This window comes from Pelodiscus sinensis, chromosome 2 (genome assembly GCF_052426305.1).
Source record: "Pelodiscus sinensis isolate ZL-2025 chromosome 2, ASM5242630v1, whole genome shotgun sequence".
Taxonomy (NCBI): domain Eukaryota; kingdom Metazoa; phylum Chordata; order Testudines; family Trionychidae; genus Pelodiscus; species Pelodiscus sinensis.
In genome coordinates this window covers 74,650,687-74,668,460 of record NC_143053.1, presented here as the reverse complement: position 1 = coordinate 74,668,460, position 17,774 = coordinate 74,650,687, and the positions used below count along the sequence as shown (strand labels likewise).

At 46.3% G+C, this 17,774-nt stretch overlaps 1 protein-coding gene across 3 annotated transcripts in view; it reads right to left on the bottom strand.

Moving 5' to 3' along the window:
* The window catches only part of LOC102453472 (opsin-5-like), an 85,119-nt gene that overhangs the window by 24,431 nt on the left and 42,914 nt on the right, over positions 1-17,774 (bottom strand). For all 3 annotated transcript variants that reach the window (XM_089776281.1, XM_089776280.1, XM_089776279.1), the window contains one exon: positions 16,897-17,231. In XM_089776281.1, the coding sequence (XP_089632407.1) occupies positions 16,897-17,231 (335 nt within the window). The remainder of the gene's footprint in view (positions 1-16,896; positions 17,232-17,774) is intronic.

Genomic DNA, 17,774 nt, shown 5'->3' with positions numbered 1-17,774 from the left:
AAAATTGCCCTTTTTTAAATGATGGAGATTTCAATAACAGAAGTGGTTATATATTGTATAATAGAAGAAATGGTGGCTGTCTGTTCCACAAGGATGCAAGGACAACTTGTGTCAAAATGTACGTGCTCTTAAAACAATTAAAGCAAAATCAAATATTTCTATATAAGCTTTCAGATCTTAATAACCTGTCTAATTCCAATACAACAGCAGGACATAAGTACTGACTTAGGTGAAGAATGTTTAAGTGCTCATGATATTTGCTATTGTGGATGATAGGGCACTAAGTGAGGACTCTCATCAAAACAAGCAGTTTTAAGAAATTTCAGCCAATTAAGTGATTAATTGGTTGTGAATTCCTTAGTGTTTGTAGGGGGGAAATTTCAGCAAAGTGTACGGGGGAGATTAGGAGAAATGGGCACAGGGAGAAGAAATTAGAATTGAGAAAAGTAGTTAGGTTCAATTCTTTTGGTCTAACAAAAGTGATCATATGACATCTTCAGGTACATGGGTGCAAATCCCACCTGCTTCTGTGGGAGTTGCATACACATACCAGAAAGCGAAACTGAGCCTAGGAAATCAAGATCTGAAAAAGAAGAAAGTGATTGGCAAAAAATGTGTACAACAGAGAGAAGGGAGTTTTTCTTTAAAGCTACCAGATACATTAAGGCTAAAATCTTCAATTCTCCGTATCTATGGTAGGCTCCAACATCTATATTTAGGCACTGTATTATAACTGGCCTGATTTTCAGAAGCACTGAGCACATGAAAATTTTGTTGAAGTCAATGGTAGCTGAAAGTGTTCAGCCCAGCTGAAAAACATTTAGTTAAGAGCCTAACTATTAAAGTAGAAGTAACTTTAGGCATCCAAGTGTGAAAAATTTACACTCCACATCTCAGAGGAGAGAATATATTTCCTTTTTAGAGCTCAATCCAACCTCTCACTATTTTTCTTTTTCCCTTTCACCCACACAGATTCTTGCTTCCCAACAGAAGTAGTATAAAGGTAAGAAGCATTCTGAGGGTTACGTATTATATTTGCTTTGACTGATTTTGGTGGGTTGCAGTGGTGCAAGTGGAATCCACTTCTTAATGGTATTTGAAGAGGAGAGGTTGGGGGTGGGGGGGATGTGACCTCCTCACATGATCTTCTGTGTGACTTCTCCACATCACAACCCTATCCTGGAGCCCTCATGTTCTCCCCATAATCCACCCCACTTACCTGTCTCTCTCCTCCTACCACTCTTCATTCAGAACCACAAAGGCAAAAGGAGCAGAACATGGAGCCACCAGTAGCTCTTCCAGCACATCTCTACCACCCCAGCCCTTCCACACAGGGTCCCGTCCCTCTGAAGGACAGAGCTGGTGGCGAGGAAGGGCTAGACGTGGGAAAAGAGCTGTGCCAGACGAGCTGCCAGTGTGCCACTGGGTGGCCCCACATTCTGTTCCTCCTGAGAACAGCAGTAGGGAAAGGAGGACGACGCCGACAGCTCCTCTGGTGCCTGTACTGAGCCCAGCCCCACCTCCACAAGCAGGGCTGCTGCCGGGAGCCCCCGCAGATGCAGCTCTGTGGAAGGGCAGGGGACACAGCTGGGAGTTCTGCTCCTTTTCCCACTGCAGTTCCCAGGAACCACAGCAAGGAAAGAAGCATAACATGGGGTCACTGGGTGGCCCCAAGTCTGCAGCTCCTCTAGTGTGACTGTACCGTGCCCAGCCCCACTCTTTCACCCTGTCCCCTGGCGGGGCTGGCTGCTGTACAGACAGAGGAGGCCCTCTGTGGAAGGACTGTGGGAAGTACAGCTACAACAGAGGAGTTGCCAGCATGGGACCACCCAGCAGCTCTACATTCTGCTGCCTCTCTTTCTGGTACGCTGTAACACCTATAAGTATCTTGCTGGTGTGGCGTTCTGTAAGGTACCACCACATCTGCACTGCTTGTGGGTGGGTTATTTTTCTAGTAATGCCCACACACACTAGTAGGTTTATTTGCAGCAGAACTGAGAAACGGTCTGTTTTTCTCTCTAGAGGAAATGCTTTTAACGGAGAGAAGCCAAACATGCAGGAAAGTAAGGACGTATAATACTTAGGCTTAGAAGGATGTGATATTTATTGGTAAATGTTGATAAATATCAAATTCACTATTCACACACAAGTAAACACAAATATTTGCAATGATAAGGATTGGAATACAGAAATCGGCAAAGACAGACAAATGCTACTTGGCAGCTTATTGTTGGATTTATGGATATTCACTTTGTGTATTTTGCCCCTATGTGATGTTGACAATTTGTGGTTATAAAGCTTTAATGTTTTGAATCTCAGTGTCTACTGTCATTAAATTATTGTCCGACTCTCCCCATTGTCCAAACCCCACAATTTTTCATGGCCATGAAAATTTAAATTAATAAAAATTAAAAAGGTTAAACATTTATATTATCAGTTGAAATTAAATTATATTAAAAATGTAATAACTCTATAACAACAGAGCACCTGAGAACATCCTGGTGGTCACTATGCTGCATACCTTATTATTCAAGGGACCAGACAGATAAGGTAGAGGGCTACTTGTACATTCTCTGTAGCATGCTGCATAATTGTTCAAGGAACAGAAATTCTGTTTAGAAATACATCAGGAACTAGACAAAAAGGATCCAATGGTGAAATAGCTCTTTTGAGTCAGTAGCTGAAACATGCTACCTCCTTGTCATTTTCCATTTTACAGGGCTGATCTCACAGTGGCCATTCTCTACTACCTATACCCTTGACTCATGCCTGCACTCCCTCCCACACTTCCCATCCCTAAGGGTACGTCTACACTACAGCGCTAGTTCGAACTAACTTAGTTCGAATTAGTTAATTCGAACTAAGCTAGTTCGAACTAACGCATCTAGAACTAAAAACTAGTTCGAACTAGCGTTTTGCTAGTTCGAACTAGTAAGTCCACATTGAGTGGACTCTGAACAGGGCTTAATGATGGCCGGAAGCAGTGCCGGCAGGGCATAAAAGGAGGACTTAGAGCATGGAGATACTGTCTCAGGCTAGCCGAGGGCTGCGCTTAAAGGGTCCCGACCCCCACCCCGGACACACAGTTCTAAGGGGTGCCCCGCTTGCAAAGAAGTTCTGGCTTGGAGTGCCCTGAGTGCCCACACTGGGCACATCACACCACTCGGCCATCAGCCCGGCTGCACTTGCCGCAGGCTGCCATCTGGGGAGAGGGAGTAATTGGGGGGCTGCAGGAGAGCTTCCACCCCCAGAAGCCCGCAGAGCCAGCCCAGTCCTCCCCATCGGGGGCTCGTACCCCATTCCTCCCTCACCTCCTTCCACTTACCCTTCCCTAGCCCCCCTTCTTATTGATGTACAAAATAAAGATAACGTTTCTTCCAACATTGACTCTGTCTTTATTGAAAAAAACTGGGGGAGACTGGGAAAAGGAGGTGGGAGAGGGGAAGAGAAAGGCTGGGAGAGGGGAGGGCAACTAACATGATCAGGGGTTGGGAACAGGTCCCAGATGAAGAGAGGCTACAGAGACTGGGACTGTTCAGCTTAGAAAAGAGGAGACGGAGGGGGGACAGGATAGAGGTCTCTAAAAGCAGGGGTTGGGTGGAGAGGGTGCATTCAGAAAAGTTCTTCATGAGTTCCCATAAAGAAGGACTAGAGGACACCAAAGGAAAGGAATGGGTATCAGGCTTGAAACTAGTAAGAGAAAGTTGTTGTTCTTGACAAAGCAAATAGTTAACCTGTGGAACTCCTTGCTGCAGGAGGCTGTGAAGGCTAGAACTAGAACAGAGTTTAAAGGGAAGTGAGATCAAGTCATGGAGGTTGGGTCCATGGAGTCCTATTAGCCAGAGGGTAGGAGTGGTGTCCCTGCCCAAAGTTTGTGGAAGGCTGGAGAGGGATGGCACGAGACAAATGGCTTGGTCATTGTCTTCGGTCCATCCCCTCCAGGGTCCCTAGGGTTGGCCGCTGTGGGCAGACAGGCTACTGGGCTAGATGGACCTTTGGTCTGACCCAGGACGGCCATTGTAAGCTCAGGGCTCAGTGTCGGGGGTCTCAGTGGACCCCCTTGATTTTCATGCACACCTGGTCCTGGGTGGCCAGGCTGGCAGCTCTCCTGCCCTAGACGGCCACTTTCCTGTGCCTAGTGCGGAGATCGTGGACGAGGTCCACGATGTCCGCACTAGCCCAGGAAGGTGCCCGCCTCTTGCGGTCCAGGGCAAGCTCCCGGGAGCCGCCAGCCTGGTCCCGGCAAGAGGGGGTGGGCTGGGGGGCATCGGGTGGGTGGCTCTGTGCCGTGCCAGGTGCAGGGTCTGCTAGCTGGGTGCTGGCAGGCTTGCACCTGGCACGGGCACCGTAGCCAGCCCGTGCCCCTTTAAGGGGTCCGGGGCCGGGAGGGGGGCATAGAGTTTCCCTGGTGTTGGCCAGAGTGGCCACCAGGGAAACCTGGGGAGGGCTAGCCTCCCACTAGTTCGAACTAAAGGGCTACACAGCCCTTAGTTCGAACTAGCTAGTTCGAACTAGGCGTTAGTCCTCGTAAAATGAGGTTTACCTAGTTCGAACTAAGCGCTCCGCTAGTTCGATTCAAATTCGAACTAGCGGAGCGCTAGTGTAGCGCATAGGAAAGTTAGTTCGAACTAACGTCCGTTAGTTCGAACTAACTTTCTAGTGTAGACATACCCTAAGTGCTTCTGGGGACCAGCTGAGGGAATAGTAGTCTCTGGGGTTGGAAGTGAAGGTTCCAAGCTTTCCCTGCCCCCCTCCTTTAGTCTCAGAAAGGATATTCCAAAACCAGCCTACAGAGCTGGCTGGAAATCCTTCTCCCTCCACAGACCTTACATGAAGGATCTGAATATTGGGTTGGGAAAACATGTCTAGACAGAGAGTGTGGTAGGGAGCTGGAAGCACAGATTGGGCGCGCCAGCTATTTCATTGCTGCTTTATAAGCTCCCTGAACATGGCAGAGTTCCATGATAGTAACAAGCAGGGCACAAGGTAGATGCAGTGATTGCTGGTTTACATGGGGTGCACCCGGCCCACTCCAGGCCCATGCTGTATGTGTGTCTATGAAAGTCAGAACTCAGCCACCTCTTGACTGGAATGTATTAATAATACAAGTTGAACTTCTCTAGTCCAGCACCTTTGGGACCTAACCGGTCCCAAACCAGAGAATTGTGCTGAATCACAAGAGGTCAATATTGTCTAGCAGCATTACCAACACTTCCACTGCTTACTGGGCTCTTAGAAGATATTTAGGGGCAAATTAGAGCTAAATAACAGCACAGAACACTGAGAACCAGGACTGGGGGCTTTAAACAAACTTTATGGGACCGGAGAAACCTTATCATGGATGTGGCCAAGTTAACTAAAATCATGCCGGACCACAGATGTTGCCAGACCAAAGAGTGCTGGACTAGAGAGGTTCAATCTGTGGTACATTGTAAGGCTAAAAGGCAGCTTTGGATAGAAAAATGAAAAATATTTTCTAATTTCTCCTTAATATTTTACAAGAGCTTCTGAGCAAAGACGTTAGCACCAGCCATAACCAGATGGAAGAATCAGACTGTGTCTGAAGTTTTAGTCTCATTAACATGTACGTCATGCTGTGCTTTACATAAATCACACAGCCCACTATTATTTCTCTGCAGCACAGTGCATTTCACTCTTTTTGGCAGTTGAATTAATTTGTGTCTGCAGAAAAACAGAGTATTTACAATGGGAATTGTAGTTTTCTCACTGTATTTCTATAGCACATTTATTCCTGCTGAGTTTAATGGGCCTCCAGATTCCTGGTAGGTGAATAAAAATACTTTTACGTTTTCTGATGTTAACACAGGTAGAGGTCTTAGAAAAAATAAGGCTATATTGGAGGCAATAAATTATATGTATGCTCCTTTTCTCTTTCATACAATTGCTGTTACCCCAAAACTTGTCTAGCATTTGCTGGGTACAGAAAGTACAAAAACAGTTCCCTCCTACAACTTGTCTAGTTCTATAACTGGCCCGACTGTTAAGTGCAACTACATTCAGCATCTAGGACATGTGGTCCAAAAGCATGAGAATAGAGACAAAAACAGTTTCATAGATTGTAAGGTCAGCATAGACTAGAAGGGTCCAGTCTTATCTCTTGCATAGCACAGAACAAAGAACCAATACATTGCTTAACTATAAAAAGAAACAGAACAAGGTGGTGAGCAAAAGAAATTAGCAACTTGCTTGGAAAATAAAAGCCATATATACCCCTCTGCCTTTCCCCCTCCCACAGCATAAAGCTCCAATGAGATACTACAGGGGCTCGTCTACACTGGCCCCTTTTCCGGAAGGGGCATGTAAATTTCACCAGTCGTCGTAGGGAAATCCGCGGGGGATTTAAATATCCCCCGCGGCATTTAAATAAAAATGTCCGCCGCTTTTTTCCGGCTTTTAAAAAAGCCGGAAAAGAGCATCTACACTGGCCCCGATCCTACTTTGAAGTAGGAATAAGACTCTCCGGAAAAGGGCACTTTTTCCGGAGGATCGGGGCCAGTGTAGACGCTCTTTTCCGGCTTTTTTAAAAGCCGGAAAAAAGCGGCAGACATTTTTATTTAAATGCCGCGGGGGATATTTAAATCCCCTGCGGATTTCCCTACAACGACTGGTGAAATTTACATGCCCCTTCCGGAAAAGGGGCCAGTGTAGACGTAGCCCAGGAGTTAAATGGTTCTGAAAATTGCCTTGTGATTTCAACAGCACTGATGAGTCACATTTGGGGTCTGAGCCAAAACTAATTGAAATTGAGTCTTTCCAATGGATTTCACCAGGCCTTGGATCAGGTCTTTGGAGCATCAAGACACTTTCAGATAGCTCAGTAGCATTTTGTTTACCATCTCCTCCATGAGAGGTTAGAGAGACATGTTAAACAGGATTCAAAGACTGGCCAAAAGCTTACTGCAGCTAAATTATGGAGAGAAAAAAAGAGGTAGTTCTGAAAATGCCATGTACTAAAAATATCTCAAAAGTGTTTTCATTAATCAAAGCCAACAGTTAGCAGTCATGTCTGTTTCGTTAATAGTCCATCAACTGAAGAACTATTTTGTTAAGTGGACCTATAATACAGCATACACTTTACCAAAATAATAATCTGTCTTCCATCCTGGCCTCCCTTTTTATAGAGGCACTTAAGCATATTGCCTATAACTCCAAATAGAAAGGGTGACATTGCATAGTACAGACGTTATCTTTGACCTGTACAAATTAGCTACAAATTTTTCTTAGTGCCAGCAGTCTCTGTTCCCAAATAATTGATGTGATACGCTCAGTGGCTAGTCATGCTAATAAGATCACTCTAGGCAGCCTGAAGTACATTTCAACACACACTTGAGCATATGGGTCTTCTTTTAGGGCTATTGCTTGCCTTATGTACCTTCAGGGGACCAGCATGAATGAGGAGGGTCTGAGTAATACCTGGTGACCGTAGGAAGAGGAATTCTAGCTGATGGAAGCGGGAAAAAAACTGGCAGGCAGCTTCTTCCACCTCTTCCTCTCCCCCAGCACCTTGTACAGGTCAGCAGCCCTGCCAATCAACTCCTCCTTCCTCCCAGCACTTCCCATCCACTGCAATCAGCTGTTCCACAGCATGCAGGAGGTGCTGGGGGCAGGGACAGAACTGGACAGGAAGACGTGGGACAGAGATGGAGCATGGTGGGGAAGAGGCAGAGCAGGAGTGAGGGTTCAGGTGGGGGCAGAGTGTAGGCAGACATGAGGGGTTGAATATCCCAGAATCCAGAGAAAGCCAGCGCCTGTGTCTCCAACAAACTCAAAATGGTCACCAGCCCTACATAGCCTGGTATGACCACTAGAGTGAGACGTCAGTAGCAAGGTGGACAGAGGGGCCAATAGACTTGCTGGGATCCTGGGCAAGGTGAATGGGCCAGCTCTACACTCACAAAAGGGGCAGGGCTAGGAGCAACCAGCCACATGGAGCATGCTGTGCTGTGGCCCTTCTCCCCAGCCAGCCCTCAAAGCCACCTGGAGCATGCTGTGTGGCACTCCAGCACTGATTTAAAGGGCCTGTCTCCTTTGCCCCTCCTGTTGGTGGGCTGAGGGTGGGTTGGAAGCAGCATCATGAAAATGTGCTTCATGGGCATATCCATAAAAGGTAGGGCTAGCTCTGCTTTAGTTAGTGTCATGATCAGGAGTGCTGACCACTACCTGGTGTCTAAGGGGTAAACTCAGGTACCTAGCAAAAGTGTCGGCTGGGGGAGGGGATTGGTTCGGGCAATCAGCCAGTAACAAGGCAGGTAGGAATTTCAAACTGGAAAAGAGGGGTTTTTCTTTCTCTCTCTTCTTTGTTTGAGTTCAGAGCAGTTTCTCCCAGGTATTGAGGGTGGGCTGTGTCCACGAAAGCTCATGATGCCATCTACATGTTTTGTTAGAGTATGTCTACACTGCCACCCTAGTTCGAACTAGGGTGGCTAATGTAGTCATTCTAACTTGCAAATGAAGCCCGGGATTAAAATATCCCGTGATTTATTTGTATGTTCCCAGGGGCCGCCATTTTTAAATGCCTGGTAGTTCGAATCCTCTGCCCGCAGATACACGCATCACGGGCTAGGTAGTTCGAATTAAAGCTCCTAATTCTAACTACCGTTACTCTTCCTGCAATGAGGAGTAACGGTAGTTCGAATTAGGAGCTCTCATTTGAACTACCTAGCCCGTGCCGTGTGTATCCGCGGGCAGGGGGTTCGAACTACCGGGCATTTAAAAATGGCGGCGTCCAGGAATATGCAAATAAAGCCCGGGATATTTTAATCCCGGGCTTCATTTGCAAGTTCGAATGACTACATTAGACATACCCTAAGGTGCTACTAGACTATTCATTGGTTTTTTAAGTTTTTCCTATTAGTTAGAGTTCTTTTAGCAGGTCTGATTCCTGATTAAGGGTTTGATCCTGCAATTATCACACACATCAGATTCACACTGACCTGAAGTCAAAGGGTATTTAGAATACAAAGTGAGTGCAGGACTGGACCCTTGAAAAAACACATGTTCATTTTCTGATGGAAGGTGCAATTCACAAGCAGTGGCGCTGACAGCCTGCTGGGCCCCTATGCAAAGTGTTGGGGACTGCTCTGCACTCCCAGAAGGGGTATGGGCATCAGGTGGAAGGGGTGGGGCTGGGGCTATGCAGCCCTCAGCACTGCCTGGAGAATGCCGTGCTGCCCAGAGCACACTACGCTTAAAACCACAACCAATCACAGCTTTCAAGCATGCTTCTATTAGTGCACATATACCTTTAGTTTCAGATACTGATCTTACTCCCATTAAAATCAGTGGCAAAATTTCACTGAATTCAAAGAAGATGAAAGAGAACCAGGCACTAAGCTTTGCGCCATTTAACTTAGATCCTATTTTAAGTGTTTAACTGTGGCTTGTGCTGGCTCTTTGTACATGGTTTAATTTTATGCTAAGAGGATCAGATTCTCAACACAATTAAAAATAAGATACATGCTATTCAGCCAGATACACCTTTATACATAAAGCCATACACTTTCAAGCTATCAAAAATGATAGCCAGACTAAAAACTGACATTACCATTTATTACATAAAAAAAAACCTGATAAAGATTCTTGTTTATTTCCACACCGATGCATGGACTAAGTTTTGTTCTGCTTCTAAAAGGGAAAGGATAGTATGTACATTGTAACTGAATTTAATTTTATCTCAATTAAAATGGACTCAAACAGATTTAAAGTGATTCTAGTCTTTTGCATCCATTTTTGTTCTGCTTCAATATACATGAATGCATTCACTGAATGTGTTAAAAACACATCCTGCAGAAAAAGGAATCCAATAGTCAGGGCCAAGTGCAAAAAAGGAAGTGTACACAAGTGACCAATCACTGCTAGAGTGAATGCGAATCACATCAGTGTGAACGCAAATTACTAGTTATTTGCGCATGCATGCACACGGTGGCAGTGGCAGTGCATCTGAGTGGGTACTTTTCTATACTATAAATACCCTCCAGGCTCCAATCCAGCAAAGCACTGAAGCATGTGCTTAATTTTAAGCACGTGGTCAAGCTTCATGTCTAGTTTTGTTCTCTAATGTACTCACATGACCTTCATTACTATAGTATCTGAGCACTTCGCAGCCTAACAATATACTTCCCTGTGACATATGGAAACACTTTTATACCCAGTTTTAAAATGTCATGGGGAGCTGAGACACAGAAAGTCTAAGTTACTTGCCCAAGATCATATGTGAAGCTTGTGGCAAAACAGGGAACTGAAGCTGGTCTCTTTAATCATGGACTAGCATGCTAACCACCAGACCATCCTGTCTTTCAATAGTTGGTAAAATAGAATAATAGAATACGAGAACTGAAAGAGACCTCGAGACGTCATCAAGTCCAGTCCCCTGCCCTCATGGCAGGACCAAGCACCATGTAGATCATCCCTGATGGATGTCTATCTAACCTGATCTTAAATATCTCCAGCGAGGAAGATTCCTCAATCTCCCTAGGCATATAATTCCAGTGTTTAACAACGCTGACAGGAAGTTTTTCCTCATGTCCAACCTAAATCTCCCTTGCTGCAGTTTAAGCCCATTGCTTCTTGTCCTACCCTCAGAGGCCAAGGAGAACAATTTTTCTCTCTCCTCCTTATAACACCCTTTCAGAAACTTGAAAACTGCTATCATGTCTCCTCTTAGTCTTCTCTTTTCTAAACTAAACAAACCCAATTCTTTCAGTCTTCCCTCATAGCTCATGTTTTGGGACTATAGATTCAGTGGATGTAGTTATTTAACTTCCATCAGGGCCGGCTCTAGGCACCAGCAAACCAAGCACATGCTTGGGGCAGCACATTGCCAGGGGCGGCATTCCGGCTGCCCCTGAGAGACACTGGCTAGAGAACTCCTGAACTCCTGACTGTTACCGACCAACGTGAGCCTGCCTGCGGCTGCACAAGACAATGGGCAAGGCGGTGGAATGCGCGATGGGCCAGCAGAGAGTCACCCTCTGCAGGTGGGGTGCACGGGGCAAGCCGCGTTCACAGCCCTGCAGTGATGGCTGAGGCGCCATGACATCACGGTTCTGGGGCTGCCTCGCTGCCTTCCCTCAGCACCAGGGAGAAAAGTGCGCCCTCTAGTTAGCGCAAGAGGGCATTCTGGCAAGGCAGCGTGGAACGGCCCCGATAGGAGCACTGGCCACGCGCTGCTCCAGTCGCCTTCCCGGCCCAGCTGCCACTGCCCAGCATCCAGCGGCTGCGGAGCAGGAAATGGCCGAGGGAGCCTCCCATGAAGCAGACTCCAGTGCCCGGGGATAGTTCGTGCTCCTCTGACTGGCACCAGCCAGCGAGGCCAGATGTGCGGGGGGGGGGCGGATGCACCATGGGCTTTGAGAACAGCAGTGGCGCCGGAGCGCTATGGCCCTGATGGGCGAGCCGCTCTCCCTGGGCTGTGTGGGGCAGGCTGCACAGAGTGATCTGGGGCCAGGCAAGGGGCAGCCCAGGTCACTGCAGCCAGGGACCACGCTGCGAGCCATGTGCCTGTAGTCATCTCTCCACCTGCCTTGCGCTTACTAGCAACCCCTCCGGCCAGAGCAGGCACCCTTGGCCAAGGAGTTTGCAGGAGTGTGGGGGGGAAGAAGCGAGGAGGGGGGAGTAGCGCACATTGGCAAATGGGGGCAACTCTCTCCCCCTTTTCTCTGCCTCAGTGCTGGTCGCGGAGGGAGGGGAGAGCTGCAGCCTTAGTGGGCCCGGGCAGAAGGAAGGCCCTGCCCAGGCTAGGATGATTCAAGCAGAGGTGCCTAGGCTGGGGGGAGGGGAGAGCTATTTTGCAGCCCCATCTGGTTGGTCTGGTGCTGAGGAGCCGCTGGAGGGGGCCTCACCTGCCCCTAGCTCAGAGATTTGGGGGAGGGAGAAAGAGGTGTCCCTGGCCTTGCCTGTTACGTTTCCCGGCTGTGTCCACGCGCATCCCCAGGAGGACGCATGTCCCTTTCACCCCTCCCCCAGAGCATTCCGAAGTTTCCGCGCATGCTGTGGGGAGGGGACACGAGGGTTTGGCAGAGAAAGGAAAAGGAGACGGAGTTCAGTCAGTGGGGGTAGGTGGGAGAGGGGAGCGGACTGGGTCCGTGGACGGAGGGGGTAGGGTGGAGATCGGGTTTGGCTAGGAGGGAAGAGAGGGCACAAGGTGGATTAGGTGGGGGGACAGAAGGGAGGGTAGACTGGGTTCGGTCACCGAGGGGTCGGGTTTGCCTGGGAGGGGAGAGAAGTTCATTCATGCTTAAATTCGACACTTTACATTCAAATTTGAATAAAGACGCTAATTATCTTACCCATTACAAAGATAGCTTCCCCAATTATCACCTCTAATATCATTAGCTCACAGACATTTACCTCCCCCCCCCCCGTTCTTCCTCCTCCATCCCCCTTCTGTTCTGAAATTTGATTTGTCCTTTTCATATTTGTTCATTTTTTTAATTGTATCCTTTGGTATATATGGTTGTGACAATTTTCTTCCACTATTTGATCTGAGGAAGTGGGTCTGGCCCACGAAAGCTCATCACCTATTAAACCATCTTGTTAGTCTTTAAAGTGCTACATAGTCCTGTTTTTTATTAAAATCAATGTGAGTTAGAAGCTTAAATCCCTTTCAGGATCTGGGTCTATAGGCCTGCTCCAACTCTCAGTGACATCAATGGGGACCTGATCAGGCTCCAGAGGCACATTTCAATGTTGAGTTTTGCCAGAGTACCAGAGAGTATGGCTTATGTCAGGGAGGGCCATGGGATGAAGTGACAGGAAAGAGGCAGGAGAAAGAATCTATACCAGGAAGGGGGCAGGAGATACTGTATTGGGAAGCTCTAACACGAACTAGCTAAACGGAGGAAGCGGCGAGTAGTAGTCACTGTTGCTATGGGGATCCAAAAGGAACAAAAGTACTTCTGGAGAGCTCCTGTGATTTATTGTTAGGTTTCAAAATTAACAGCCCATTGAGAGGAATGGATCGGGTCACATTTCTTGTTATTTCAAGAAGAAATAACACTCAGGTAACTTACACCTGCAGATTCATCTTCATTAATTAGAAGGACTATACTTATGTGTGGGGTGTGTGCATAATATATATATATATATATATAGAGAGAGAGAGAGAGAGAGAGAGAGAGAGAGAGAGAGAGAGAGAGAGAGAGAGAGAGATTTGCAAACAATAGCTTATTTTCTGTTTAAATTCACATACAAAATATGGTGGGAAGGAGCAAATTTCATGGGAATGAACTAAATGGAGCCCCATTTTAATATATGGAACAGTGAGATATGTGGGATAAAATATTTCACTTCAAAACCTTTTTCCACATATATAAAAGTTTATCCAGTTTGATCTGCATTTATTCTAATAAATGCAATAGCATCCAATATGCAAGAATCTTTCAAAATATATTTTAATAATATAAATGGATTTCTTAACCTTTTCTTCTCATAGGATATTGCAGGAGCATTAGCACTGATCAGCTCATTTATTTAGCCCTATTTATGCTCAGTAATTCTCTTCATCAACAGCCTGCAAGCGGGGGTGGGAGTGGAGGAAGATGAATGCAGCAACTGTCCCAGGGCTCAGCAATTCAAAAGAGCCCGGGGCTGCTGTAGCAATGCCAGCCAAAACTCAGAGGCTCTTTAATTTGCCCCTCAGAACTAAAGATGTTAAATATTGACTAAGTGACTAATCGAATCATTCTGTATCAACTATTCAATTAGTCGATAGGGCGCCTCCACCTTTGAAGTATCGCATGGAGCCCAGGATCAGCTGATCCCAGGCTCCACGCGGCACTGCTGCTTTGAAACGCCACATGCAGCCTGAGGACGCCCCAGCTGCCTCTTTGAAGTACCCTCTCCACTCCCCCCACGCCTTTACTGCCACTTTCTGATAGACGCAGCAAGGGGGGGAAGTGACAAGTCTACTAGCCTGTCCACTAGTCCTTCACATCCCTAACTAGAACCCCAAGAGGCACGCTCTAGTCAGCACTAAAAGGCCAGTGGAGTTGAGGTTAGCACCCAACCCAACTCCTTCTACACATGGCCCTGCCTCTTCTGGGAGCATGGCTGTTGCCTACTGCTTACCCCTATATCGCCACTGTCAAAAAGCAATTCTCTTCCTTTACTACCAATTCCTGAGCACTTAGCATAGGTCTCAATATTTAGCTATTTCTCATTTATTTAATGTGATCTAATTTTCTTCTGGATCTTCAACTGCCAGTCTGCAAACTCTGTCAGGCCACGCCTCCAACTGCTAATAAGCCCCGCCCACTGAGGGGGTTCCCCAAACAGCATCAGATGAGTGGCACAGCAAGCAGTCGGGTGTGCTGATGCTGTCCCTAGTGGGGCAGTTTCACCATGGCCCTGGTTCCAGCTCCAGTGGCTGCCACACAACCCAGCTGGCAGGGCCACGTGATCGGCGGCTGCAGCACTAGGCCAGGGCCAAGCGCTGTGTGGAGGGTGGCTGCCCCAACAGCCAGGGCCAAGCATAACATAGCAGAAAACTAAAAAGTGAAGGCAATATAAACACACTGGCTCATCTCTGTTAAAATGTGTGGGTTTGTAGGAAAAATATTTAAATGTTTGTTTCACTGCTTACACTTTTTGGTCTCCATTTTGATTCCTGGTGCTGAGAATGGGGTGAGGCCCGGGTAAGGGCGTGCAATCTGCCATTAGCGGATACATGTGGCTGCCCATGGCTGCCAATAAATTCCGTATGGGGTGATTCTGTGACAAGATGCTGACAAGGAATTGCTGAGCCAGCCCTCTGTCACTCCAGCTCCATTTAAGGAAGCAAGTGGGGGGTGAAACAGCTACCTCCTCTGATTAGGTTAGGGGCTATAGAATGGCTCAGAGGAAGGAAGGAGAGGGACAGTGATCACCTTCTGGCTTCAAGAAAGAGAAGCCCCCCTCAGGCTGGAAACCCTCAGAAATATCTGGTGGGTTTTTAATGTGTAAGTAAACTGCATCAGTAATTGCTGAGCCAGAAGATTTCTGAATGATTTTTGGAGCAGATCAGAGGCTAAATCAACAGAGGCTCTGCTGTGCCCTGTTACACCTTCCCATCCCTATATTAATAACAACAATGGGGCAGCCTCACCATAGCCCTGGTTCCAGCTCTGGAGCCGCGAAGGGCCACCGGAGCCAAGCGCCACGTGAAGGGTGACTGCCCTGGCGAGCACATTCTCCTCCCTCCCCACTCAGCGGGAGGCTCCTCCTAACACTGATTTATGCCAGCTGAGGATCTGCCCCAAGATTTTTAGGGAGAGTTTTTTAATAGCACAAAATGGAGTCAGGCCAACAATCTCCTAAATATTTTAGCTGGCATGTTATTGTTTGCTGAGTGGGATGCCTTTTTACTTCACAATATTATTATACTCCAAAAACCCTAGTGTAGACACAATTATACCAGCATAAAAGTATTTTTGCTGGTACAACTAATTTGGGTTGTGGAACTGGTATAAAATATATCAGAAATAGCCAGTATTTTTGGTCAGTAGAAGCTGCATCTTCAGTAGGTGAGTATGCAGGTACAGCTGTATTGGCAAACCTTCAGTGTAGATCTGTCCTTTGTCATTAATTTCCAATGGGAATTTCTCATTAATTTCCAATGGGTATCAGCTGCTTTTGCCTTTCTCAGCTGGCTTGGGGACCCCCTGGTGGCGTAGCTGGGGCTTACCTGGGGCTGCCACTACCCAGGCAGCTGGGGAGAGGTGAGGGGGCTGGAGATGTTCTGTGGGGGGCAACCTGCATGATTTTGATCTTCCATGCTGTATGATTTTATGCCTTTCGACTTCACATGATTTGGGGAAGGGATACTTCACTATTTGTTTGGCACAGCCTTCCTACTGTATAACCCTGTATTCACTGGTAAAAAACAGGAAAAATAAAAATGAAGCTAATATTGAGTATTCATAATGTAGTTTAGTTTTTAAGTGGATAGGAATCAGCACACAGGTTAAGGCCAATGAATGATATGCATTGTGTGCATACAGATGCAATGTAAAATAATACGTGGCCGCTTAAAATAAATTACCACAATGAATATGCAAATGTTTCTGTACCAGACCACCAAAAGTTTTAAAATGAGTTTGCCAATCTGTTGTATACAAAAGGTTGGGAACCACTGATCTAGATAATGCTATAGAAACACCTCAATGCAATGTTACTACACATACATCTGTACAAAACAGCCCACCTGGAACAACATCCATAAAATATCATACTAGGAATGTCAGGAATATCTTTTGAGTTTCAAACTTCCTGAAAGTAGAAAGGTAAGTGTGCCCCGGAATTCTGAAGGCAAACAGATGTGGGGGAGAAAGTGAAATTTGGGATCCTGAAAACAAGGAGAAAGGCAGATGGACCTAGTAGCCAAAAGAGAGATGACCCGAACACAGAAGATCAAAATGTAACTTTTTAAGACTTCCTTCCAAATAACTGGCAACTACGAGTTTAGGTACACAATTTTGCATGCTACAAGAAGTATACATTTCTATTACAAGTTTCAAAGTTGTATTGCATTCAGCATAAATTTTCCCTTAACAGTCCTGGTTTTCCAAAGAAATCCTACTCTTCCAAAATAGCTTATAAAATATCTAGAATGTTAAAGAAAAAATGCCTGATATTTTCACAAAACTCTACTAAAACTTCTACATTATCTTTGTTACCAGAGCCTGCAGAAACCTCAGAGCTATCACTTGAGGGATTTCGCAAAAATAATTCATTTGCATGTAGTGAATACACACATGGTAACACTACATGCTTGTTCCAGAAACAAATGGGGACTGATCTTCTTTCCTTTCTCATTCCTCTCTAGGGGTCCTTCAACCGCTCTAAATGGTGCTGCCAGTGTATGCACGATGTGGCTTGAGAACACAAATTTTCAAATACCTTGACTGTAATAGCCTGCACGTTGCTCATCCTGGTGGGACCTGAGACATGCTGTTCCACTGCTTTTCTGGATTCTTTGACAGTTATCAGAATGAGGGTATAGGACGTAACAATTATCCCACAGGGGAGGATAAAGCAGAAGACAAAGAGAGCCACGGTGTAAGACATTGCCACTGTGTTTGCATTTGAGAAATGCCAGTCAATGCAACATGCTGTCCCATAGGGTTCTGCTCCATATTCTCCCCAGTGAGCTAGAGGTGAGCAGGCAAAAATTGCTGCATAGGCCCAAGCGCAGGCTATCAAGATCCATCCATGTTGTCGTGTAAATCTGTTTCCTGGAAGACATGGAACAATCAGTGAAGAACTGCTCATAGTAGCAGTAGCGTAATGGATTCTAATTACACAAGCCAGAAAACAATACATAGGACCTTTTTTTATTGGGCACTCTGGATTACAACTCTTTACCCCCATGCTTGAGAGGAGTCCCCCAAAGCTATCCGATTGTCTTCCCTCCTATTAAATCCTCTCTCTGTTGTGATGCCTTAAGAGGTAAGCAGTGGATGAGCTTAGATCCCTGTCGATCATGCTGGTTAATATTAGCTCATTGTTGCCTTGTGCTCCCTGTATGTGTCTCTCTCCCTGTTTTTATGCGTCTTAAGTTTAGGCTGCAAATTCTTTGGGGAAGGATTGGTTTTCATTTTCTGTATAGCACTTACCACAATGGGATTCTAGTCCAATAATTCTAGGGCTTCTCTGTATTACCTCAATTTGAATAAATAATCATAAAGGCCCCTGCTTGATTTCAAACCAAAGACACCATGAAGTGAGTTTGTAATATTCTGAACACTAAATAATCACATGTTGGGTGGGCTGCAGAG